We start from the raw sequence: 27,731 nt of genomic DNA on the forward strand, positions 1-27,731 counted from the left end.
ATATTGAACCTGGGCATCTGTTCGTTCTTTGTGCTAACCAGAAGAATATGGTAAAGTCTGAAAAAATGCACACGTGCAAGGATGGGTAAGACAACACTGTCAAGGCAAAATGGAAGTTTGGGCTTTGAGATTATTAAAATACTGTGTAAACACTAATTTTTTAGGCTCTGTCTGTACCCTATCAGCTTGGATGGGACACCACTTGGGCATTGCATTCTTCAAAGTGGAAGAACAGTGATATCACACTGTACTGATCTCACCTGATTGTAGGAACCTTAAAGCTACATAATTCATAGGCAGCTGTGCAGAATCTTCCCAGTTAACTGAGAGAGATATACACTTCAAGAACTGTCTGGGCAAAATGGATAAGAGCAATCTCATCCACAAAGGAAATTTCATGGGAGCAGTGAAGTGTCTTGATTAGCCAGAAGATTAACCAGTAGCAGTTATTTCCATGGATATTGTTTGTGCCGCTAATAGTGCTTTTATGAATCATATGATCATTAAAAAATCTTCAGTCATCTATATGTAACAAATATCTTAATATTTCTGGAGCAACATGATAGCTCTATCAATCAGGCTTTTCACAATTAGACCAGAGCTATAGCTAGCTCATGTTAATGGAGCCAACATCAGTTTTTTGTTTATTGGTGAGTTATAAGATGGAAGAAGAAAGTTCTCCCCTGTTGCAGTCATGCTCAGCACATACCAGACACTGAATTCTTTGCCATTGTTTGGATAGACCTATGCAGTGCTTCATTTTGCTGATGAAGGAATAGTTGATGTTGTACATTTGATTTACTTACATCTTCAGTAAAATATTCTGAAAGCAACTTTTGCAAAAATGAACTCAAATAATGCAATGAAGATCCTACAAAACTTTAATTCCAGTATCCTAGTAAACGAAGGATTATCACTGTCTTCAGAGTGTCTTAGTGAGCAGAACTAGAATCTTTATAACAGTGATACTGGGCAGTATGGCGATAGGAATTGATTTTTAAAACACAGCTGTCAAACTTGCTAAGGAGCAGGACAGAAATACACAGACAGGTAAGGAGAAAAGAAGGAGCTGGACAAAGAGTTCAGATTTGTCTTTTTTGTAATTGTCTAAATTATATCCTTCAAGACAAGAAAATAGGACCAGCTGAAATCCAGAACTATTTTAGTTAAATGCAGCCAAAATTTAGATTTTGTGGCAGCAAGAGAAGTGCTCTCCCAGTGTCACAGCAGGAAAGCAAGGCATGTTCTTCAATTGTAAGAGGCAACAGCACATTAATCATCATCTGATTAATAATCATCTAATTGCTTATGGATGCATATGGATTTGCTTCCAAATTGCACTTCTAGAAACTCTTCTCCTGGAGCTACATGAAGAGTTACAGCTTACAAAAGGGAACTAAAGAGAGAAACCCAACAAAGCAGAGAACTGAGGGGACTTTTGCTAAATGCACCTTTGGTTCACAAAGTGGGGTGGATACTGCTCTTAAACACTGCTTTCTGCCAAAAAGTAAAGAGAGTGAAACTCTCTTTTTGAAAAGGGATGAAAAGGGGTGTCAGCCACAAAAACTTCCACATTTGGCTCCCTTGCTATATGACTGCACCAAAATAATTCTGACTAAATGCACTGTACAGGGACAGTGAGGTGAGCAATGTAAGATTCCCCAGCCACAAACCCAACAGCCCACAGGTGGCACAGGGCAAGGCTCAGCTCCTCCTGTTGCCCTCAGCAAACCTGCCTTGCTAGAAGGCCATTATATCCAAAATGTACTTTCTTTTCTTCCATTAGTAAGAATATTGCCAGCATGAATTACATATTGCATTCCTCAAAAACTAAACTCCTACCAATTTCAGTGTGACCTGGAATCATTTCAGAGGGATTATACCAAAGATTAACCTGTCTAAAATATGAATATAAAATACAATTTGAAAGAATTGCATGTTGCCTGAATAGGAGCATATAAAATAGCCCTGCTCAGAGCTTCACAGCCAGAAGTGGATGAGACAATGAATTTCCTGCTGTCCCTGGCATTAAAGCAGTAGGTCTTGTTATGTTTTCCAGACAAATTGATTTGTTTTTATGCATTATCACATTGTGCATGATGTGCACTGTGAGAAAGAGATTGCTTCTTTCAGAACACAGATTCCTGTCTAGTAAGAACTGATCTAAGTTCAGTGAAATAGGTGGGACTGCACTTGGTAGCTAACTGTGAAGTTGTCAGACAGAAAATGGACAGAGCACTGAGCATGTTCTCCTTCACTTTGTTTCTGTGTTCTTTTCTTCAGAATACAATTTCATCTTTTTTACTTTCTAACATACTCCATCAATTTCTTCTTGGCATCAGTGCTGAATATTGTTGGGGATCAGCTACAGAGGGCTGGTATTTGGCACCCACAGATATGGATGGGAGGAGGATTTGATACTATGCTGACAATAATGTTTCACTTTTCCAATTATGAATGATGTAAGTATCAAAGCAAAAAAATGCAGAGGAAAGACATTCTTTTATTTCAGGTCTCAAAGCTATACATGGCCTCTTAGTGAAGTGACATAGCCAACAATTAGCTGATATACAGTGGTTTTGCAGATCATGGTGCAGCCCAAAGCAACGCAGCATGAAATACTTGTTTCAGAAATCCATGGGGTTACTTGCATGCCTAAAATACATACTGAGGTATTTGGATGTCAGAGACTTGATGGGGAGGAAATCTGATAGTTACTACCATTTTCATAATGGAAAATTGCTATTTTTTTAGGATGAAGTTTCTGTTTCTCAGCAGAAAAGCTGGCTGTATTTTGTTTAACGTGAATAAGGTACTAAAGGAAATAATGACTTGTGATATAAAACCTGATAGACTTCTCAGGACAGTTCAGTCTGTGCTTTTGGCCACCTGTTAGTGGCAGCCACTTTCATTATCAGTTGACAGACTTGTAGGCACCCCCCTTATTTCTTGTCTCCCTCCTACTTTATTAAGTCTCCATGTGACAACCAGCCACCTGTAAAGCAAGGCTGACTACCCACTGGTTTGATGCCACATCTGCAACACATGCTGGGTTACTCAACAGCTATTCTAGGAAAGCAGCTCTGGCTCAACCAGGAGATGCTGAGCTGCTGCCAAAACTGGGAAACAGGGTTGACTGATGAGGATGCAGGCAAAGAGGCTGACAGGAGAAGAGAAATGTGCCAGAGGAAAATACTGCTCCAGAAGACCAGAGGTATTGTTCCTAAAGAGGACAGCAGAGAGAACAGTAGGAAATTAATTACTGGAGGAGGCTTTTCTTCCTACGGCTGTGTACAGAGAACAGGAATACTAAAAAATTCACAATTTTCAACCTTTAAATCTTGCCAGAAAGCCTAACTGCAGTATGCACACACTGTGGGCCAGACTTTATGACAAGCATTTGTACATTAAGGAGTGATTTGCAATTAGTGTGCAAGCCACAGGCCTTGGCATTAACGAACATTAGCAAGTGGAGTGAGATGCTTCTCCATGGATAGCTTCAAGTGTTTCTTTGAAGAGTGCTGTTGTAGCAGAGCAATTAATTCAGAACAAGTCACTGGAGATAGACAAGAGGAAAAACTGAGAATAGATGGTTGGGGAGCAAGTAGGAGAGTGGTTCTGAAATCACTCCCATCTATGAAGGATGAGGACCTTTATTCATGGGAAACTCCTGTGATCACAAAGCTGCCCAACACCCACCTTTGCAGGTACAAGCTGAGCATTGCATGGATTATATAAATATATAACATAAACTAAGACTGTTAGTGCCATATACTTTTTTCTTCGTTGAAAACCATGGAAGCAGGGAAAGGAAAAGACTTGTAGTAGATCTTCCTACTCATAAAGAGGGCTGTTGCTGTGTGGGAAGGATATAATGATTTTACTCATTATAATAATCATTATAGATTTTAATCATTATAGTGGGGTCTGAAGCAGAAGGTACAGACCACATCTTAGAGGCACTTCTAATATACATGCAGGAAAAATCTTGTGCAACTTCAGGATCCAGAGTCTCAGGCTCTCTCCTGAATACAGGCACTTCTGTCTGGGAACTGAACCAAGTTTGGCCAATTCTTCTAAAATGCTCTTTTGGAATCTCTTGTGCAAATATTCTAATGGTTGAAGTACTGGTCCACAGAGAGGGAGACCTGAGTGAAAGGCAATCCTGCAGCTGAGGGTCTCAGCTTCTCATTCTGTTGTCCCCAGGTTCTCCAATGATGAGCCATGAGCATGACCCTGCTCCAAGACTCCTTCTTGAAAACTATGACACTGTACCGAAAAGAGATCAAGTTTTGTGAAGAAAGGGCACAAAAGACAAGATCTTATGATTTGGTACCCACTGTCTGTTTCAGGGCTGTAACTTGCTGTAAAGATGTGTTGGGTTGGTCTCAGGGTGTTTCCACAGGAAGTGGATAGCGACCTCGCCACATAAGCTCACTTTCCAAGCACAGGATTCCTGAGCAAACAGATTTCCTTCGATCCATCCTGTCCAAAGCCTACTTTCACTCGAAAGAGAAGCGCTCCTTTACCAAAGATTGAATGGAGGTCAGACTGGGTCTGATATTGGAAATTTTCACCTTGCTGTGTGAATTCTGTAATTATGGACAGCTTGATTTATGAAGAACAGAAATAACAATCAATCTGGCTGCTATTGTAAATTGGATTCAGCAAAATGTGTACGGGGCTTGATTCAACCTGGAAACTCCTCAGTTTCTAAATAAGCAATAAGCTCAAGAAAATCAGCAATTTTAGTTAATGGTGCTGGATAATTAACTCACAGCAATGCAATAGTTTGTTTCCTTCATTTCCAGCTGGGCACATGCATTTTGGCCTAAGCTTTTTGAAAATTTTCAGATTTATGCACCCTCCCTCCCAAATGTTTAATTTCATATATTTTAACTGCAATTGGTACATTATGAATATGTGGAATTTAGTACAGTGTGACATTAAGGACCACCTATAAGTAACATGTCCTGTGCAAGGAACACACAATTACGTCTCTCTTCAAACAGTACTCTTTGCAGAATTATACCTGTGTCTAATATTTCCTTATATCTATTTAAAAATACTTCCATTGATTTTTCATTTTTCCTTTTAAACTTTCTTCAATTACTTCTCTCAGTCTACTTCTAGTATTTGTATGAATAATTCAACTAAGAATGAAACTCAGAGACTAAAAGAACATCATTTCTGCTCATCTTCTTTCATAAAATTATTCCAAAATTTTCAATAAAAAACGAACAAAGAACATACTGATACATATTTCAAGCACATAAGCATCTTCTCTTCATTATAAAAAACTTAGAATGAGGTGCTAAGAATATTTTGATGTTGTAATTCAGAAGCTGACTCGACTCCGTAAATCCATGGGTTATATTTACATAAATATAAATACATATAAAATATTTTAAAAATGAAAATATGTTAATTACTGAACCTGAAAGCTTGATGTGTTTTAATTTCTACCAAACTTTCTGAGATTTCACAGAGCTGCAAAAATGCTACTGGATTGAGCACATCCACTCAATGGTACAAATGTCCTGGAGACATCCTTTGGAAGATAAAATGATAAAAAAGAAATACTGTACCAGTTGGATCGAAGTCTGGAAAATAATCTGGACAATTCTGAGCAGTGAGCCTTCCAGCAGGTGTGTCATCCCAGCACAACCAGCCATCCCATGTTCGGTTGCAGAACAGACCTGGACATTTAAGAGAATTGCAAGAGTTAATTCCACAAAAAGAGTTAATTCCATCCTGAACCACTCTGTTCTAGCCTCTCGAGGATTATTGCTCCTGCAGACAATCAAGTTTTCTTTTTGTAATATATCCTTTTATTATTGTTACACTTAGAGTGGCATTCAGGTGCTACAAGGTACTTGTTTTTACTGACCTGATGTTAGTGGTGTTCATTTTACCAGAAAGTTACATTTTAAAGCATGTTGAACTGAACTTTGAATGTAGAGTCCAATCCTACAAATTTCTCTTCCTGATTCTCTTTCTGTCAGCTCTAAGCATGTAGTCTAGTGGTACCCAACGACCTGTGAGACATCCACTTTTCATTTCACCTTTTGCTGAAAATCAGGCATTTGAAATGTAGAGATAGGAAGCATTTGTGGAGACATCCCAGCAAAAAGCAACATTAGCAAAGACAGGTCCCTGTCAGGCTGTTGCCTCGTTCAACACCAGAGATCAGTGATGTAACTACAAATCCAGTGAAGCAGGTGCAAGACTGATGTGTAGCAGGCAGATTCTGCCTGCTGATGTCTAGGTAGGCATGCTGTGACCCTGTCCTCATCATGCCCCTTCTGGGAAGGTGGTGCTGCTGAGGCTGTTGGATGTTCCCAGCCCCCAAACAGCAGCAATGCCAGGAGGCAGAACACAGCTCATTGCCGATCCCCGTTACAGAGACTGTGCATGCCATGGTCCTCAGAAATTGTGCTCTAAGACTGCTTGTTGTAACGTGTAACATGACTCATTGTGCATTTATACAAGAAACACATTTAACCCCCCCTACACTTCCTGGCTAGCTTCTCTTCAAAATCAGTTTGTGTTGGGGAAAAAATATTTATCAGCAAGACCATCAGGTTAAAGTGAAATAGAATGAGAAGATACAATTTAGCTTTTTTTTCATACTGGCCCTGAGGAAGTATTAAAATGAAGGCTGTTTTTGAAATAATCGTAATAGGAGAAATAGAAGCAAGTTATTAACATATGGGTAGTTAATTGTTTCTAGAGCTTTTGGAACTATCCACAGATAAACTTCCTTACAGAAGCAAGAAAGCAATAAAAAGACACCTGGATGGTTCCAATTTACACCAATAACTTTTTGTATGTCAAGTAGTTGTTGATTAAAAATAAAAGGCATAAAAATTCCAAAGTTAAGTTTTTCCAGATTAAATCTTGTTCAGAAAAGAAATTTTTATGCACACTTTTTCTTCATTAGCTAAGATTTTATGCACATATATTTTTCAGTTATCAAGTTAAATGTGTTGATGTTACTTGTTCACTTAATTAACCAATCATCATATCAGCAGTTTGTTATCTTGTCATGTTCTTCTATATCTTTGAAATGTATCTGAAAAACTTTTGGGAACATTTTTGTAATATCAAAGAAGAAGAAGAGTAGAAAATGATTGCAATTTGAGCTTGTTTTTGAAAAGTAGTGCCAAATGGAGTTGGAGGGAATATCTAGTTTTAAAGCTTTAAATCATTTGCCTGGCCTGATAACGAAAAATAATCACATAAGTCAATCTATGCATCAATCTATGTATGGCTTGTCTTCCAAGGTAATTATCAGGATATATATATATATATATATATATATATTTTTTTTTTTTTTTTTTTTTTCTCACATTTATCTTTATCTATCTATCTATCTATGCATATACACACACACATATATATACACACACTGTGCTGTTCTGGAGGGGTGGTCATGTGTTTCCATGTGCCTGAGCTCCTCATTTTATTTATATCTTCAGTTCAGAACACAACTTCAGTGGTGCTGGCACCATTGTGTAGTCACCCATTATCTTCATTCTGAGTTGTAAATGAATTAAGTGCATGTTGCCATGAACCCACAGCCCTCAGTGGCACCACTTAAATCTAGCTGCCAGCTGAAGGAATGCAGGCACTTCCCTGCTGTCCTCCTGTGACAGCACTGCCCTTGAGAACACGACTAGGAATTCATGTCTTGATACATATGAATTCCCAGCTCATGCTGGAAAATCAACCCTTTGCAACTTAACACACAAGGAAAGTGCAAAAGAAAGGTGAATGCAGTGGTTACTCTCAATGGATGCAAAAATCAGGTGTTTACAGAGCTGGAGACTAAAAGAGAAATCTAACAAGAAACAGTCAGTTACTTCCCCTGCAAGTCCAGCAACTAAAAGGCTTATTTATGCCTGAAACATCATTCCTTCTATCCAATGACCCTGTTTAACTGCTTGTGGGTATTCCTCATTATTCACCTCAATTAAAGCCTATTTTAAGCAGTATATTCATATATTCTCTATATTCATTCCCAAAGACCTGATTATCTTAACATCTAACTCTTCTTTAAGTCTTACAGAGCCCAGTAAAATTTTTAAATGTCTTTATTCCTGTATTACAAAAAGCCCATGTTATCTCCAACACCACTCTTAGGTTAGGTATTTTTGTTAGTTGTTTAAAATATATTTTCCTTTTAAACTATGTCCTCAGTATCTGTTGTTTACTTGCATAAGTCTCACACTTGCTGTGATATTTTTTTTCTCTAGCTCCTCATATCTTCATTCATATCTTCTGTGAGAAAAAGTGATCGAAAAAAAAGTGAGAAAAAGTGAACTCTCAGTCCCAAACAGAAATGCTGATTTAAATGCAATTGCAGCACCACCATTATTTGTCATTTCCCTTTTTATTAATTTTCACATATGTCTTGTATTCAATAAAGATGTTTTATAAACCTCTTTTTCCTATTGTTGCTGCTGAATATAGAATACATGGAACTTGTGCTGGTATGGAGTACAACACCCAGCAGTCCATAGATAAATGGCAAAAAATTGAAACTCTGAGTAGAGCAAACAGAACGTTTATATTTAGGATTCACAATCAGGTGTGACCTTGCTGAGAGGTTCAGGAAAATGTTATTCCCCAAGCAAGAACAAGAGAGATTCGAGCAGCAAAGTACTGAGCCAGAAATATAGGGGACAGAGGAAGGAAGAGCTGTTCATTCCCTGGGCTCCTTCCAGGCTTTTTCCTTTCTTTGCACTTAGGAGGATTCTAAGTAAGTGTGAATTTGATTATTGCTTGTGGAAAGGAGACTGCACCCTGAGGAAGACTATGGGTTAGTATAGAGAAGAAAATATTTCTTTATAGTTATATAACCACACATGGCAAAATACAGATTCTTAAAAAAACCTTTTTACCTTTTTTATTGTATGGAGGAGCTCTGTTCATCCTCTCATAACATTTGAACTGCGAATCTATAATCTTCTGCCGTATGACTGAATTTTCAGTTACTACAGGCTCTAATGTAGGATCAGTGTAATTTACAGTAGAAGAAAGACTTGGAACAATTCTCTGTATGGAAAGGAAAAGCTGTTAGTACAAGTGGATAAGCAAAGAGAATTAAATTTTAAAAAAGTGAGGATCAGAAATTTCTATTACTCATTCTTGAAAGGCCTTTTATTTGTACATATGTTTATCATTATGATGGGCCTTGCACTACTTACAAAGTAAATGCTGAATTTTATTCGTTTACCTCATGAAAACATAATATTTTAACCAAGCCATTTTTCTTGGTGAAGAGAGGGTCATTAAATACTTGATAAAGTCATCAAAATATTTTAATTTAATTTAGTGTCTGCAAGAGAATTTTCTGTCTTCCCAAAGTTAAACCCATGTATTTCTGTTTACTTGTGCTGATTTAATTCTAGACAGTGCAGACAAAATACCTCAGTGCCACAACCTTTGCTTTCAACTGATTTTTCATGTTTTATGTCACCTGCTTTGAGCTTCTGCAACAGTTCATAGAAACAAGGTCATAGAAACACCAGGTAGAATTTAAACCTTGATAGCTGACCTTAGCTCCTAGTTAAGTACCTACATTTGATAGTCTAAATAGCAAGGTCCTCTTTGATATAGGGCATCTTCTGAATTATCCCATTCTGAGCTGCCTGTCGGTTAAAGGAAAGGATCACTGCCTCTGGAAGGCAAAGATCTCAGCTAGAGAGGTCAGTTATGTTGCTTTGCCTGCCATCCATCCATCCATCCATCCATCCATCCATCCATCCATCCATCCATCCATCCATCCATCCATCCCTCCCTCCCTCCCTCCCTCCCTCCCTCCCTCCCTCCCTCCCTCCCTCCCTCCCTCCCTCCCTCCCTCCCTCCCTCCTTTCCTCCCTCCCTCCTTTCCTCCCTCCCTTGTACAGCTGAGATCTGTGAGCAGAAATGAAAGTGTGGAGCTTTAGTTTGTTCTGTTCTGCCTCAATCCTGTATCATGACTCTTCTTTGCTTGAAGGTGATAGCAAAAGATGAGTTCCTCTGCTTCCCCACTCAAAAGCAACATTGCTGTAGCACTTTCCTATCATGACCCTCTGTTTTCCCCTACACTAAATGGTACTAAAGCCATCACAAATACATTCAGATTCATTTGCAGGCTGCTTTGAAATCTAGGACTCTGATAAACACATAAACTTGACCTTTTTAGCAGCAAATGCTAATACAGAGATCTTTAGGCATGCATTTTTAGTTGAACTTAAAGCATGACATGTTTGAAAGTTCAAATATCAGCTTACTTCTTACATTTTGCTGCCCCTTTTTTATGTCACATCACAGACAATTGTAGTCCATCAATATGTTACTATCCCCCCCCCATTTGCATGCTAAACCACCCTTGTAAATACACGGCAAAACCACAGTGTGTTTGACTTCATTAAAAAAAAAATGCATTACTTTTATCCTAATACTTCTGTACCAAACTATGTCAGTTTAATCTTTTTATACTCTTATATCAAATCAATTATGTTTTTCTAATCTGATCTGATCTGAGCTCATCTCATCTCTTTGGCACAGATGTTTTCAACTGTGTACACCTGCTACCTGGAGGACATGGAGGCAGCCAATCTTGTTGTACTTAAGTAGGTGCTTGAAATAAAGTAGGAAGAATAAGAATGAAAATATTTTCTGGCAGAGATAATTTTATATAAATTTCAGATATATGCATACATCATCCTCTCCCACTCCCCCCAAGATAACTTTGGACAATGAAGCCATTTGGAACATTTCATCTGGCCATCCAAGTGAAAAAATTAAGTACCTAGAAAGTCAGAACAGGAAATACAGAAGCAAAGTCAAACATCACAGGTCCTTTAGTTTTAAAAAGACTAAGGGGAGCAGCTGGAGTCCCCAAGAACCATTTAAAAACCAGCCAAGCAAAATCCTAAATCCAGCACAGAAAAGTGTGGATAAGATTCTTCAGACAAACTCAGCTTTGTCTTAGGCCTTCATGTCCATGTCCATGTCACAGGCTCTGGTGCTTCTCTAAAATGATTAGTAGATATTGCATGATAATTTCCCCCATTCTTATTTTGAATAATACCTCAGTTCCAATCTGTTTGTACTTAAGACAGAGATAACAGTTTCATCACAGGATGCTAGGAGGAATTCTGTTGCAATGCCTTTCCTCTAGATAATTTCTCTGCAATTCTGGGCCAGTTTGGGAACACATCCATGTGTGCGATGATGGTTTTGAAGGTTGAAACACAATTTGGACACTAAAGTCACCTTACTCTTATAGATAGTTGCAGTGTGTAATTCCTGAAGAAGTCAGCTCTTATTGGGTACAGTTTAATGAGAATATTCTGATATTTGAAGGTAGACAGTGCCTGTGGCGGTGGATAGATTAAATGTCTTGCATTGTGTACAAAATTATGTAAGAGTGCTCAGCCATTAACCAGGAAGCCCATTCTACTGCCCCTGCACAAGGCAATCGTGGAGAAGCTGAAATTGCCAGCAAAATTTCTACTGCCCACATTTAGGCCAGCAATTCACTCAGACAGATAAAAATATGATTTAGTTGTGTCACTAAAACTCATCAGTGGAAATCACTTAATGGCCTCCAGTAAAATGAAAGCATGTTTGGATAAAAGTTGGAATAATAACACTGGATTTGTAATTGTCTCTGAAATGATTTTTATTCTTTTAAGTTTTGTTTTCCTTTTTTCTTTTTCTTTCTACTAAACACAATGACTCAGATTTTCAAAGTTAATTGCCCAAAAATCTTTCTGGGCACTTTTTATGTAATTGAATAGTTTGTGTGTGAAATCAAATTAAGGGGTTATACATAGGTATGTCACTGAGATTATTCATCTGTGATATGCCTTTTAAATCTACTCTTTCCTTTGATTGCTATTTCTCATTTTTGTTTGCCTAGATTTGAAAAGCTGGCCTTGGAAGCTTGGACACCATTTTCTTCTCCATTTAAATCAAATTTCACTTCAGCAGATTAATGAAATATAAATTTTGTGGCTTGCTGGAGGTGGAGAAGTCATATCCCTGTTTCAAATACTGGATTTTTACCATGCAAAAGAGAATCCCATGTCCATCACCCAGAATTTAAAGCCTGACCTCCCAAAGTCAGTCCAGAGGGCTGATGATCCAGCCTTTATATACCTGCAGTTCAGTCAGACAAAAATTTTTATACAATTTGTAATGTCAGATGTTATTATTTGTTTTAGTCTTCCTCACTTCTTACTGTAGCAGTCAGAAAAAGGCAAATGGGGCAGGAAGACATCTCTGTGTCATTATTCTCTTTTCAGAAATAGCAGGAGCTTGGATATGGCTACATGGGAGAGAAAGTTTAGTCTTTATCATATTAATGGGAGAGGTTGGGAATGTCCCATGAATATCTATCTGTGTATCAGCGTTTGTATAAGCTCTTGTGGAATTTATGATTTTGACTCATCTCTGCTACAATGTTTTAATTGTTATGTCAATGTATTTTAGAAATTAAAACTTAAAAGATACATTTGTACCACCAAAAAAGCCAAGGTCAATTAATCTTTGCCTGGCAACTACTTAAAAATATTGAACCTATAAAATATGGAATAAATTTTAAATTTTCAGACTCCATTACTGCACATTAAAAAGCCTTCCCATCCATTCATCAGCTACTTCAGGTGGAAATATAGATGATGTTTATACAATAAAGGAATGCCTCATTCATTTATAAACATTCTTTATTAAGGAGAAATAAATAATTCACAGTAATCAATGTCATCATTGCTTAAAAATGCACTGAATTCTTCAGAAGAAAACACTTTAAGTGATGTCCCATGCAGCAGTTTAGCAGCCGTACATATGATGTCACTCCTAAAAGTCCAAGTAAATGACGTCATACATACGACCACCAAGCCACCACGTGACAAATGACTGACATAAGAAAGTGAATTATCATTACAAAGAGAAATAACAGGCTGCTGGGAATGCTGAAGTTCACTTTATACCTAGAATGAATAAAGGATTCTGAGAAAGCAATTTGGCTTCATTATTAAACTATACAGTGCCTTGGTTTCTGTAAGAGAAACTGCTGTAAACCTGTGCCAGGCTGTGCCCGTTTCTGCAAGGGACAATCCAGATAAAGTAAGCATAAGTCTTTCACTTTTTCTTCCCCACAAAATATTGGACATGATGAACAAGCATCCCCAAATATTTTTCTTCTGCCACCAGGGAGCTTGCAGGACACTAACTGTACATGACATTTAGGAAAAGAAGGCATTTGTAGCTGTCTTTTTTTCTCTGCCTCTTCCACTAAATATAGTAATTTAGCAACAATTATTGGTGAGCTCAGACTAGCAGAAATTCTGGATGCTTTAACTGTTTTTTATTGATTTCGACAGCTCAAACATTCACTTGGTAAAATTCTTTTAAAACTGCTGCGTGCAGTCATCTCTTTGTGGATCGCTGAACTCCTATTCTTCAATACATCACATTTTAGAGCAAGAGCTCAGCATGATTTAGATGAGTTGCAGAGTCCTTCTCATACTTTGATTATGTTTGAACTACTTTTCACAACTGTTAGCGTTGGGACAGATAAGAAAACAATTGTGATACCTTAGAAAGGTCATTAGCATACGATATTCAGTAAACATAATCATCTCTATGCATCAGAAGTGTGCTAGGAAGCAGCAGGCAATTTCTTTGGGGAAATACTACAACATGACATATTTTACTTAATCACTGAATGTTAGAATTTTCCCATACAATTTTCCCATACTCTACCTCTGTTGGAGCAGGATGGTAATTATCTCAGTGAGATCCCATATGACTAACATGGCAGATTTTGGCAGCTGTTTATACAAGCATGAGATTATCAGGTACAGTAGATGAAGACAAGGTTGTTGTAATGAAAAGCAAGTTACAAATCTTACAATTCTTTTCCATTTCTACAAGATTTGCTTACAGAAGAAGCTTCACTTTCATTTTAGCCTGATAAAAACTGTGGGCTAATCCAGAATACTTCATGGATATTTTCTTGCAGCCCTGATTATCCTCTTGTGAGAGGCCTCTTTGCTGCAATCAACTGCATAGCAACAGCCTTGTTTTTTAAAAAAGCCAAGATGTAGTCAAAATGTCCTGATCATCCCTGAAACTGGGTGAATAGAACAGAATACAGCATTCCTATTCCTTGGGAAATGATGAGCAGCTTGACTCCCAAATTCTCACACTAATTCTTGCCATGTAAAATATCAGCAGTTTGCTTTCCAGAGCTTCCCTTGTGTGAGAACAGGTTCAGAACTTCTGAATACACATACTTACAGCATGAAGCAGCCCATAAATAGTTACACAGGGAAGTGTACATGCAGAACAGCAGCTTCCAAAGGCATGGTCTAAGGTGATGAGACCCAGGAGGATCTCACCATCCAAGGCTGAGGAAGACCCTGGGCTGCCAGAGGTGCTAGACAGCAAGAAGGCTCAGAAGAAGCGAGACAAAGCAGGTGGTGACAGATCTTCAGCAGCTCTTCTGGCCCATGGGAGATCTGCTCTGGACCAGATGCTGGAAGAGATGCTGTCTAAGCAGGAAAAGGCTTGTTCTCACAGTACCTGCACAGGCGTGGGTTTCAGAGATGCACACTGAGAGCCACTGAGCTGAGCAGGAGCAGGAGCCCAGCGGAGTTTGTGGTCATACCACTCCACCAGTGCGTGTTGCCCTCCCAGCTGTGGGGATCAAACAGGTGCACCATGGGCAGCTCCCCCATCACAGTGGCACGTGCTTGACTAATGGTTCTGGAGGCTTGAACCTACCCCACCACAGCTGTATTCCAAAATACACCAATTTATGCAGTTACTGAAAATTACATTTAGGTTTTCATATAATTAATTTTCGATGTTTTGTGAACAGGAATTATTCACGAGTCTTTCAGGTGTTGGAAAGAAGTACCAGACTCTGCATATCTTTGTGATTGAAGCTTGGTAACAATTTAACAGATTTGGACTCAGTGAATGTGCACAATTTGTTTTTCACTCAAAATTAATTTATTTCAAAATAGAATATTGGTCTAGTGGGCCTAATTGAAAATAGTGTGGTCTTCAGCTGCAGCATCTGTTTAGTCCTTACTATGCATATTGTGGTTGGCTCAGGACACAAAATTGGTGTATGTGGGAAAAACTACTTCATCAATCCTCATTTCCTGTGCCATTTGTAGGCACAGTTCTTACTTGACAAAATAAAGTAGAGAATAGAAATCTCTTCTGTCAGTGTCCTGAAAAACTGATCAGTCACACAGGAAAGTGACCCAAAACTTCTTCCTCATTTTCAGAAGTTTGCTGCTGCTGGGCACACTGTGCTGATGCTCCATCTTTCTTGTGAAGAGAAATGTGCACTGAGGACATGAACTAATTGCTCCAGCATACCAGGGCTCACGTACTTGAGGAAACAAATCTCAGTCACATTCTGTGGCTCTCAATAATTGCAAAAAACTAGAGAGCATCAGTATAAAGTGAACTATGACATAATGAACAATTAAATTTTCTAGTGGAATTCCCCTTTTATAGTAGATGACTATATAGATGCATTATCCTGCATCCAAAAACAAGGGAATCCATCAAAGAGTTGATGGATTGTAGGAGTTGCTTGTATTTCTAAATTAGGTTTTGGAACTTCAGGGTTTTTTTGGCAAAGACGGGTTATTATGGATCTGTCCATGGAAGTGATATCAATTCAATGCAAAAAATTACATGCATAAAAGAGATGGTTTTTATCAGAAGGTACCAAAAGCCCTTGGTGACAAGTCTAAAGGAGGTGGTGGGAAGGAAGTGTCTGTGCACACCAAGTAAGTAATTTGGTCTGTGACAAAAAATTGAAGGGGAGATATGAGAAGAGTCTGAGGAAGTCTTCTGCAAAGCACTACCTGTATAGAGGGCAGGGCATGCTCCAGCTCTGAGACTGTGTTAGGGAATCACAGCTACACTAAGAAAAGAGATTTCAGGCAAAAGTCTCCCCTGCTCAATAGGGGTGACCACCACAGGGGAACCACCAGCACCTACAGTGGGCCAAACAACACAGAGAGCCTGGAGCCCAGAGGAGACAACAAGGACCTCAAAAGGTTGTGCTGCTTTGCAACAGCTCGCAATGACCAACTGTGAGTGCAGGTCACAAATGACAGAATGACAGAAAACCATGAAAGTCATCAAAGAAGGGAGATCTAAAGGGTGTCTTGTGGGGTGGGTAGAGGAGAGGGATGGGAGATGACTCCTGTCTGTTTCACAAATCACCTTAATTACTGTATTTTCCTCAGTCTCAGATAGTGGCTGACATGTCTCACAGTTCTTGGAACAAAGGAGTGATTTGAAGAACCAACAGAGCCTTTTTGAAAGAGAGACACCCTTTACTCATTACAAACAAGAAATAAAATGCAAAAAATGAATGGCTTCTACCATCTGCAGATGGGGAAGTTTTTGGAAAAATGACTGAGGCAAAATATTTTTCATATTTGGTCTCACAGCAGTATTCTGGATAAGTTTCATGAAGGAAAGAAAGGCTTGTTCATGGTCTACTTCTGTGACTGTGGCTTCTTCCCTACCAAAAGCGAAATTAAAAGCCAAGAGATGTCAAAGTAGAGCACAGTATGCCCACTGCAGTGGGGAAGGAAGGCACACAGACATTGGAAGCATGAAAATGTAAGTTAAGTTATCCATTGAGGTCAGAATATGAAGTGCTCTTTGGTGCAAAATATTTAAAATGAATGCAGATGCAGATCTCACTGAAGAGTTTTTAAAAGAAATCCTATCCCTGGGGTGCTACAGGAATGAGCACAAGATCTAACATTGCACACATGTTCTCATGGGTGAGAGATTTAAAAGATCTGGGGACAACAGGGCAAGGATCAGTGCTCCAGGTCTGACCTACAATCCCATACTGTAGGTCAAAGCACCTCAAGTGCTCAGAAGTGCTGTTAACAATTTTGGTTATCAGAATATTTACAGTCCTGTCACTTGACTGGGAGCAAAATAAGCTGGATCTATTTCTTCATTTGGCATTGGCTTTTTATAGGAAGAATTGCTGTTCTTTGTCAAGACCCCTATCAGGCTATGCAGATCAGATGGGATTCAAACCAGAAGAAAGCTGGTCTCTATCAGGCTCTTTGTTACAGACATCTCTGACGATGGGTGATTTCATAGCCAGTGCATTGTCACATGCACCCTTGTAGGATAGGTAGAGCAGCCTACCCAAATGGTCACAAATGCCAGAATACTCTAATATACCTCAGGGTATATCACGCATGGAGATCATTCCTCAAATCATTAACTACTTCTGGACAATTTTTTTTGGGACCAAGTTAGCAGAAATGTATTAACTCTCTTCAATTATTTCTCCATCTCTTTAGCTCTTCTTTGATAAAGGGTCCTAATCCTGAATCATGAATTCAATATTTTATTGAAATAATGTGTTTGCTGTTCTCCTGGATTCTCCATGATCTAATTTAATTGTTTTCTTTTTATCTCCTTCTATACATCATTCTCTTACTGTTCTCTACTTTCCTTTTTATCTATATAAATTTAAGTGGCAAACAGCATTGTAGACAAACTCTGCTAGGCTGAGAGGAGAGGTACAACTCAGTAAGTAAACCTGGTAGAGCAGTTGCTTATGGTCTCCAACATATTTTCTACAGCATGTGAAAATATGCTATTTGGTGTATGTGGGAAAAACTACTTCATCAATCCTCATTTCCAGGGCCATCTGTAGGCACAGTTCTTGCATGACAAAATAAAGCAGAGGTTACTTTTGCTTCTAGAGCATGGGATTTGATGAGGAGATGCACAGAGATATTTCACATTCAGATGTTAAAGAAGAAGATGAGAACTAGAGAAGCAGGAGAAGCTAACCAAGAAAACACAAGAAGAAGAAGAAGAAGAAAGTTTTCTTCAGGAGCACAGAGCTAGAGTTAGATGGGGAATAAGGTGGCAGACATCATGCAAATTACTTGTACCACATCAGGGTAGTGAGGTGCTTGCTCCCAGCAGCATCATTCAGATATATGCTGATCATTCTGTAACTTAGGCTCTGGGCAGTATTCTCAATTCTGGCTGCCTGTAATGTCTATGTTTTTATGATGATCAATAATAATTTGAGTTTTCACAAGTAGAGATCAGCAAAAGGATTCAATTTATATGAGAGGTATTTAATCAGGCAGAAATTAATTTACTACATGTTTAGAAACACAATTGCTCAACAATGTTGCATACATTAAAATAAATGTAATGTTGATATGAAACAGTTGAAAATAACATTTGAACTAATAAATAGATTTATAAGATTATTTTTCATTTTGGTTGCTTTGCTAATAGCAGATCAACTCTAAACAGGGAAAATCCATCACTACTTAACTCAGTTTGTTTCACAGAACAACATTAAGGGCAGTTTTCAAACACACATATTCCCATGATATGCTGTAGCCTGTAAAACACAGAAATGAAAAGTCATATGCATAACCCTCTTCAGACTTGCAGTTCTGTCTCACCAAGAAACAATGCTTTCAAGTTCAAACTTTATTAGATAACCTTATTAATCTTCTTTTGAAATTTATTAGTAAGGAAACTTTTCCTTCACCTGTGGAGTATAACAAGTATAACTTGGTGCTCATTTTTCTCAACATCACCACAAGTTTAAATGCAGCAGGTGTCGTGAGCAGTTCAGTTTTCTTGTACTTACAGTTAGAAGGATGATGAGTAAGAAGTAACTCTGGGTTGTTTTTTTCATTGTGGAGTCTTCTTGGAGAGACACGCTGTAGATGACCCTTCTGGGAATTAAACAACAAAAATAAAAACATTATTGGACTTTTCCTTTTATGATAAATTCCTTGTCTTTGTGTATGAGCATATTTTTCGACTTAGTCTAGACTCTGTGTGCATGGTTTTTTGAGCACCCCAGCCTTACATGTGCTCAAGTTTGGTCTAATTGGACATTGGTACACTTTAAATTTAGTCTCCTCTGTGGATCTCTGGTCGTGAGTACAGATGGTATGGGGTACAGCTCCATGTTACTGGGTCACCAGCAGCAGATCTGTGTTAAACCCTGTGTCTTTGTCAGCTGAGGTTACCTTGGTTGTCCTTTTTCAGCTGCTTCTAACCTAATATAGAGCTGCAGACCTATGAACAATCTGGATATTTTAAACCTGACTTACAAAACCCAGAAAGATCCAGTTTGCAAATAAGTGTTATAGCAGCTCAAAAGACATGTTTATGAGGCTAGGGAAAGCCAGAGTTTGAGTAATCTCTAGCTAGGTGAACAAGCCCATGTGGCAGGAAAAGAGAAACTGGGAACAACACGGTGGGATTGCACGCTCCATAATGCAGCTGGGTGGCAGCGCTGTGGATAGACAAACAGCAGTGTAAGCCTCAGGCCATGGAGCATGACTGCTTCAGCACCAAGTACTGGGGAGGCAGAGCACGGACACGACTTCACAGGTTTGAAGGGAACTGGATCAGCAACTTTTTGGCTTTCTGGGTTTTTCCTACATCAACACATATCCAGCCTATCTGGAAAAAATATCCAGGTATAATCTTATTGCTTCACAGTTGTGGGAGTTCAAGCAAGTGGAGCTCTTTGCATTAACATATCATTTTAAGTTTTACATAAATGTGAGTTCTCTATTAAAGTGAGAAATGCAGCCTTTGTCAAAACACATTGTGCCTTCGGGTGTCTCACAGACCACTCGTGGTGTATGTGCTGAGCAACACAGCACATGTGGCTGTGATCATCTTCAGTCTGTGAGTGCACAGTGAGCACTCACACACCTTCATTTTTCAGACAGCTTAAAAACTAGAAGTTAGGTGTTTTTTACCTGGACTAACAATCCTGTGAGCACCCTACATGTTTGAAACCCATGAATTTAATGAGAAAAAGGCACGGGGTCTTGGATGCTTAGTCTAGTTGACATGCAGTGAATAACACAATAACTTGTGTAACATTTGTCTCAGCAACAGAATTGTAACAGCTTTTCTCATCTTTAAATGGTCTGGAAGGGCACTCATTTTCAGAGGGGAAATGAAATACTGTCTTCATCTAAAGCAGAAATGCATAATGTCAAAATGTGATAAAGGTTTGGCACTTCCACTTAAATGTAGCACATGTGATCCAGTCATGTAGCAAATGTTGCAGTCAGGTGTGACTGAGATTACATAAAGCATAAAGTGATGGCAAAGAGGGCTTAGATGATTTGTCTCTAATAGGAAGTAGTCTTATTACTATCTGAATCTTCCCAGAACCATTCTGCTGTGCCAGAAGTAATGCAAGATGCAAATGATATGTAGTTACACTGTGGGCCACAAACTTGCATTTGATTATTCATGGTAGACAACTCAATTGAAGCAAAAACTGGACATCTAGATCAGAGAAAAATGCCTGGAATTGTCGGCATATTTTCCAGCCTCTTCCCTGCAGTCTGTATTGCTTCAAACTGACAATAAAGATTAATGAAGAACATATAAACAATGGCTCTTGGACAGCTGTACAGTGAGTACAAACACGAGCATGGTGTTCATCCAGTTATTCACTGTACTGCAAAGTGCTCTGCAGTGTGGTGTAAAGCCAGTCTAGTAGGTGCCTCTTTTCTTGTTAGCATCATCACTTCTGCTGCATATGTAGGGATTTAGTATCAAGTTGGCAAAGGGAGCACTTTGCCTTACAAACTGTCAACAGCTTTAAAATACAGAACAGTTTCTTCCAATGACAGAGAGATTAACACAATACTGTGACCTAGAAAGCATAATCAAGTTCAAAATCAGCTGAATTTATCTGCTATATGTCTGCTTTTCTTGCACTTTGTGCCAAGAGTGCCTGCAGCACCAGGCTGGGTTACAGCTGTAGATGCAGGTAAATCTTAACCTTGTGAGATTTTGTGAACATTTGTTATTGTGTACTGAAAGAGCCATTTAAAATGTTTATTTCTCCTGTCTCTCCTAATTTTTAAAAAAGCAATCTGTAAAATATTTAACACATTATTTCCCCTTGTGTTAACTAAAATGACTGCACCATATGATACTATATATCAGTAAATGAGTAAGAATTATTTCCTACGCTGAATCCTAGCTAGTCTGTTTATTTCTAGTCATTTTTATTTTAGCCAGCTGTAACCATAGGTATGGCTGACATGCCAGATAAAATCCAGCACCTTTTTTGTCTTTTTCACAGAAATCTTTTCCACTGGCAAAATTTTCAAGAATAGTTGAACAACAATATTTTAGCTATCAAACTATATAGCCCCTGGCTAAGAAGAGTTTTTTTTCTACTTCAATTATAAGACTGGCCCATAACACTTCAGCACACTTAAGCTGGCATCAGTACTGGATCAAGGATAATGATCTCATTGAAAGTAAAAAATACATGCAAATACAAAATGTTGGTCAATGGGCAGGGCAGAAACAACAGGGAGGCAGAAAGATTCACACATGGGGAACCCCAGGAGATGGATCCTGTCAGCCTCCAGACAGAGGAACAAACCAACACCTCCATGGCTCTGACTTCATCTCCAGTGATCCAGGTTCAGGTGTGACATGCCAGACAAGCTGGGATGTATGAAGCAGTAGGCTCAAGTGCCAGCTGTTTTGGGTATTTCGTGTTAGAACGTTCACCTTTTGACATGGACACTACAGCCCATGGGCAGCATGCCTGCAGCTGAAGGAAGGCTGGACAGCCAAGAGCACTGCAGCTGTGCTACCAGGGACAGAGGGTGGAACCAGAAATGAGTATGCTCCCCAGTGTGTGCTCACACCATGACTCAAGCACACATGAGCTTCTGTGGCTCTCTGCGCCACTTGCGGCTCTCCGATGTTTCTCCCGGCTCCAGGCAGCTCCGGCGTGTGGAGCAGCACTGCTTTCCTCTGAGACTGGGTTTGCCGCTTGTTCCCGGCAAGCGCTCTGGGAGGTGGGCTGGCCGGGCTTTCTACCACCACGCGTGAGGGACATTGGCAAAGATGCGAAGGAATGTCCAATTCACCCACGAGAGAGGCTGAAAGGCTTTAATGGCCACAGTGAGCTGTGGCGGAGAGACCGCGACCCGCGCTCCCAGCGCCCGCGTGGGGAAAATGGCCACGGGACCAGGGAGGCACAGGGTTTTATCAGGGGTGGGGCGAGGGGAGCAGGAACCCCCTCCTGCCCAATGGGGACAGGTGCTGTGGCGATGACGTGGACCACGGTGTCCAACGGGGACGCGACAGGGGTGGACCCTGGGCTCCGGGGCGGACGAGGTCGCGGGATTGGGGTGACAGACACCGAATTCTCGGGACGAGACAGGGAGTGGTTACAGGAGTGATGGGGGGAAGCTCCAATAGCAGGCAGCCTGGAGCGAACCACCGCAGGGAGGGGGAACACGGGGGGTGCACAGGGGTACACAGAACTTGGCTAGCTAACATAGATCAGAACCCCTAATCTGAACCCAAACCCGGGATGCAACAGGCTTCCATGGCAGTACCCACAGGAAGCTTTTCTCCATGCCTTCTTCTGGCTCCTCAGGACCACCTGACTTGTGCTAACTCCACAGCCACACTATAGGGCCACACTATGAAGAGATCAGGAAATTAATTTTCAGCTGTACAATTTTAAAATCTATTTAAATGGGATATTGAATTTATTTTCTTTTTTACAATTACAGATGGAGAAACAATAATATTTCAAGCTGTTTTAAGAACAGGTATTGCAGATGTTTTCAGATATGCTTGAGCTTTTCCTGAGATGATGCTTATGACCATAAACAACAGGAATTATAGATAATGTACTGATAGTTCTTGGGATCATGGGAGCTTATATGATTATTATGGCAATATAATACAGTATAAAATTACACCAAAATTTGTTTCCTTTGCTGGAGTTCCCAAGCAGGTTTTAGGTGCTATGCTGATTCCTGTTCCTATAATATTTAGCCTTTTTCCCTAAGTCCAACAACATACTTATTCAGTGTTAAGTTAGCATAACGTGCTGCATGCATTTCAATTTTAGAATATCCATATTTAGGGATTAATCATAAAAACATTGCTAAAGCTCACTACTTTTCCATAATTGTATTAATTATTCTGCACCAGTTGCTTATAATAGTTACATATGACATCCCTGACTGTTATTTAAACTAGAATATTGTTCTTTGTTTGCAAAAGTAGCATTTATGTAGCTCATTGTGAGCTAAGGTATTTCTCCTGCTTCAGCTACAATAGTGGTATCACTGACACCTTGGGATTATACCTGAAACTTATCTGAGGATGAACACAGCATTCTACTCAGTAATGACATCTCATTTGTCTCTGTTCAGTTGTCTACAGCTGCAGTACTGTACTGTACAATTACCATTCGGTTATCCAGAAAATGGGACAACCCTCCCTGAACAGCAATTTGCACAAGGCCAACAAAGGAAATAGATTTAGTCAGAAAGAATGGTGTAAGAGGAAGATTTAAAAGAAGGAAGAAGAGCAATAATTCTCTGCCATGTTCTGAAGAAAAAAAAGAAAGAAAGAAAGAAAGAAAGAGAAAGAAAGAAAGAAAGAAAGAAAGAAAGAAAGAAAGAGAAAGAAGGAACAAGAAAGAAAGAGAAAGAAAGATAGAATGAGAAATAAAGAATGAGAAAGAAAGAAAGAAAGAAAGAAAGAAAGAAAGAAAGAAAGAAAGAAAGAACGAGAAAGAAAGAAATAGAAAGAAAGAAAGAGAAAGAACGAGATAGAAAGAAAGAACGAGAAAGAAAGAAAGAAAGAAAGAAAGAATGAAAGAATGAAAGAATGAAAGAAAAAGGTAGAAAGAGAAAGGCAGAATGAGAAAGAAAGAAAGAAAGAAAGAAAGAGAAAAAGGGAAAGAAAGAAAGAGAAAGAAAGAATGAGAAAGAAAGAAAGAAAGAAAGAAAGAAAGAAAGAAAGAAAGAAAGAAAGAAAGAAAGAAAGAAAGAAAGAAAGAAAGAAAGAAAGAAAGAAAGAAAGAAAGAAAGAAAGAAAGAAAGAAAGAAAGAAAGAAAGAAAGAAAGAAAGAAAGAAAGAAAGAAAAGAAAGAAAGAAAGAAAGAAAAGAAAGAAAGAAAGAAAGAAAGAAAAAGGAAGACTGGAAAAAACTTCTTTAATTATTCTGCTCTGGTAAATCTGCAGTGCCATCTTTCACAATACTGCTGACATACCTTTAGATAAAGAAATGGTTTTCAAAATGGTTTTAAAAATGGGAATTTGAGGAGTTGTGGCTAAGCACAGAAGTATAATGCAAAAATCTCTTTCTAAGTCTGTTTATTATACTCAGAATTTTTGAAACTTCACTTGCAACCTTCCTACTAGGCTGCAAGTTTCTTTGGGAGCTTCTTTTCCACCCCATGCAGCTTTCTCAGGGTGACTAGCTGGGTACACACCTCAAACCACAAAAAAGAAAACTATGTTCTCTTATTTAGAAAGACCTTCCTGGGGAGTGCCTTGGCACTCAGCACAGAAGGCACCAACCTGCTCTTCCTGCATTAACACTGGACTAGGAAACACTAGGCAGACACCACTGAGCAAGGCATAGGCAAGCCAGCAGATCCTGCTGCTGCGTGCTTAAGGATTTTGGATCCAGGGAGGAGGTTGCAGGTCAGTGTGTGTAGCCAAACATGCAGATAGTTTTGAGGAAAGTATTAAAATGATCCCCTCACTCCCAGTGGGATATTTTACCCCTGGGTTCCTAATTTAGGCTACTGCTTTGGGTCAGGAGTGAGCCGTACATCACCCTTCTACAATCCCAGGTCTTGTGCAGACCAGAATTGTAGTTATAACCCCATCAGGAGAGGGAATGCCAGGAGTTTAATCACCATCCCTGAGATGGTAGTAGAGCCAGTCCCTCCTATTTCCCCAGCACATTCTCTAGCCATCAGTCTACAATAGTCTTGAAATGGTTTAAGTGGCACCAGGATCTCCTGGTACTTCCAATAGAAATCGTGATTGCTCCTCAGTTATTTTGCATATGCCAAAAAATGGTGACCATCAGTGTCAGGCAGAGATGGGTCTCCTTACAGCCTCTAGTCAAGTGTCCAGGGAGATGAGACAAGGCAGGATATGTATCTACTGTCTTCTACTCCTGTACTCCCTGTGGCTTACCTTTGTACAGTACCTCAATGTTTTGTCTAACCTTCCTTTTCATTCAGGAATCCCCTGAGAAATAAAAATTCCACATTCTCAGTTTCTGGTGTCAGGCACATAAAGACATTGCAACATTAAAACTGCAGGTATCCAGGATACTTGCAGCTTATCTCATTTATTTTGGGAGTCTTGGAGACCCAAATGCTAAGTTGTGTGATGACTACTTGATTGTTATTGTAACAGATCACAGTTTCCATTAGCTTGCCTGGTGGAGATTGTGAACTGCATCTCGAGTGTGCGCTATGTTAACAAACTGAAACTATCAGCCATGGCAAATAGGCAATTTCAGATTTACACAGAGGAAATGACCAAATAATTCTGCTTTATTGATTCATTTGGATTACATGGGAGCTGCCACACTTGGTACTTCATTTTTCCATTTAAAACCAGTCAACAAAAAGGGGTTATTTTACCTTGGGTTTCCCTTTAACCAAATCCTTTCCAATAAACCAGATGAAAATAGGAAGAAAGTAGCTACAGAATTGTCTGTGTCTATTTTTAAGGTAATCACAAGTTTTCTAACCCCCACATTACATATCTGAGCAGCCAATGTGATCATACACACCAGTGAGGAGACTGAAGATGGTGGTTCTTAGACTGGGTAATACAACAGAGACAAGTATACTTTGAAAAAACAAAAACAACAAAAAAGCCAATAAATATGCTTTGAATAATAATTATTTATCTAGGACTTTAAAAATATATGAGCCAAATTATCCAGAAGATTTTCAGGAAAGGCTGAACATTTTATGAAACAAAAGATAGTAAAGCATCAAAGAAGTTAGAGGAGTTGATTCCTTCCACCTACCAGGGCATAACTAAGGAGGAGGGTACTGAGGTATCTGGCTGAGCACTGAAACAAATCCCATTTGTATTACATGTAGATATGGGTGGGTGTAGTGCTTCTGCATCCTCTAACGACTGTAAATTGAGGGTGGTGCCTACTTCTTGTTAGTAGCCAAAAAAACCCCCAGTAGCTAAAACCCCCTCTAATTCTTCAGAGCTTAGAAAGCCATTGCTAATGACCCTCTTGGATGCTGGACAAGAGGTTTTATGAGGTTGCAAATAAAAACAAATAAAATGTCAGGAAGAGATTAGCAAAGTATTTCAGCAGATTTGTTGGCAGAAAAAGTGTGGAATACTTACACAAACCAGACTGTGTAATTAGTTTCAAAAAACTTAGTTTCAGATTTTTGCAAATGTCTTCTATGAAGTATTTTAGCCCAAAATGTAAACAGCATTATGTGAAGGGTTGCATACCAAGCAATTCTGGAGTTCAGCATCTACAGGAGCCTCTGTACCTTGTTGCATTTTTCTGAATTTGGCAATATTATACTATTTTACCCAGAAATAGTACCTGAAGAAAAAGATTTTATTCCTTTGCACCACAGGCTCTCCAGATACAAACAGTGGTTAAAGGAAGGGGTTTAGAAATGGGGGAGATGGTGAGTAATAACAGCACATCTGCCCCTGCATAGATCAATTTAAGCTTTTGTGGAATTGAAATGAAAAGTGACTTTTATGCTTTTGTAGCGAAAGAAGAAACAACACATGCAATTATGCTTTTACTTCAGCCATAATGCAGGACAGAGAATGGATCACACCATGACTCTGCAAAATGAGTTCATTGCCTTCTGTCACTATTCAGAGGATACACTCTTGAAATAATCTCATTATTAGAAAACAATGATTGCTCGCATAAGAATTATGTCAGGCTCTCAGCACCCATCAGAGTATCATAGAGTGGTTTGGGCTGGAGGGGACCTTTAAATATCATCTAGGTCAAAACCCCTCTGCCATGGACAGGGACACCTTCTACTAGTCCAAGTTGCTCAGGGCCCCATCCAGCCTGGTCTTGAACACTTTGGGGGATGGGGCATCCAAAACTTCTGGGCAACTTTTTCCAGGGTTTCATCTCCCTCACAGTAAAAAAATCTTCCTAATATACAGTCAAAATCTAACTTCTTTCAGTTTAAAACCATTGATCTTTTCCTGTGACTACAGACCCTGGTGAAAACTTTTCCCTATCTTTCTTGTAAGACCCTGTTAGCTACTGAAAGGCTACAATAAAGTCTCCCTAGAGCCTTCTCTCCTCCAGGCTCAAGACCTCCAGCTCTTTCAGGTTTTTTTCATAGGAGACAGCTCCAGCTCTTGATCATCTTCATAGCTTCCTCTGGACTCATTCCAACAGCTTCACATCCTTCTTGCTGGGGCCCTCAGATCTGAGTGCAGCACTCCAGGTGGAGTCTCATCAGAGGCAGCAGAGGGGCAGAATCCCCTCCCTCGATCGACTCACCACACTGCTTTGGACACAGCCCAGGATACAATTGTCATGTCACAATGTTCACACTTGATGATGAAGGCTTTAATGTTTTTTAGTTCTTACGATTTGAAATACTGAAGTTGAATTCAAACCTTAAAATTCTGAAGCAATTCAGGATTTTACTAGCTCTGCTTTCAGTAATGGATAACAAGATAAAATCAGCAGTATTTTAAAAATCTTGCTAAGTACCAGAAAACGTTACCATGTTAAAGTCAAATATTTCCAATCTGTGGAACAAAGAAGGAGAGAAAAAAACCAGAAAGCTGTGCAACAAAGCAGAGGAATAAAATCTGTAG

General features: G+C 39.3%; 1 protein-coding gene across 1 annotated transcript in view; it reads right to left on the minus strand.

The window, feature by feature from the left end:
* CALCR (calcitonin receptor) overlaps positions 1–27,731 on the minus strand; it is a 153,199-nt gene that overhangs the window by 48,227 nt on the left and 77,241 nt on the right. The window contains exons 2-4 of the mRNA XM_053959429.1: positions 18,695–18,782; positions 8,907–9,060; positions 5,589–5,699 (exon numbers count right to left, since the gene is read on the minus strand). Coding sequence (XP_053815404.1) covers positions 5,589–5,699; positions 8,907–9,060; positions 18,695–18,742 — 313 coding nt within the window. The 5' untranslated portion in view covers positions 18,743–18,782. The remainder of the gene's footprint in view (positions 1–5,588; positions 5,700–8,906; positions 9,061–18,694; positions 18,783–27,731) is intronic.

The sequence above is a fragment of the Vidua chalybeata genome, chromosome 1, assembly GCF_026979565.1.
Source record: "Vidua chalybeata isolate OUT-0048 chromosome 1, bVidCha1 merged haplotype, whole genome shotgun sequence".
In the NCBI taxonomy this organism is placed as follows: domain Eukaryota; kingdom Metazoa; phylum Chordata; class Aves; order Passeriformes; family Viduidae; genus Vidua; species Vidua chalybeata.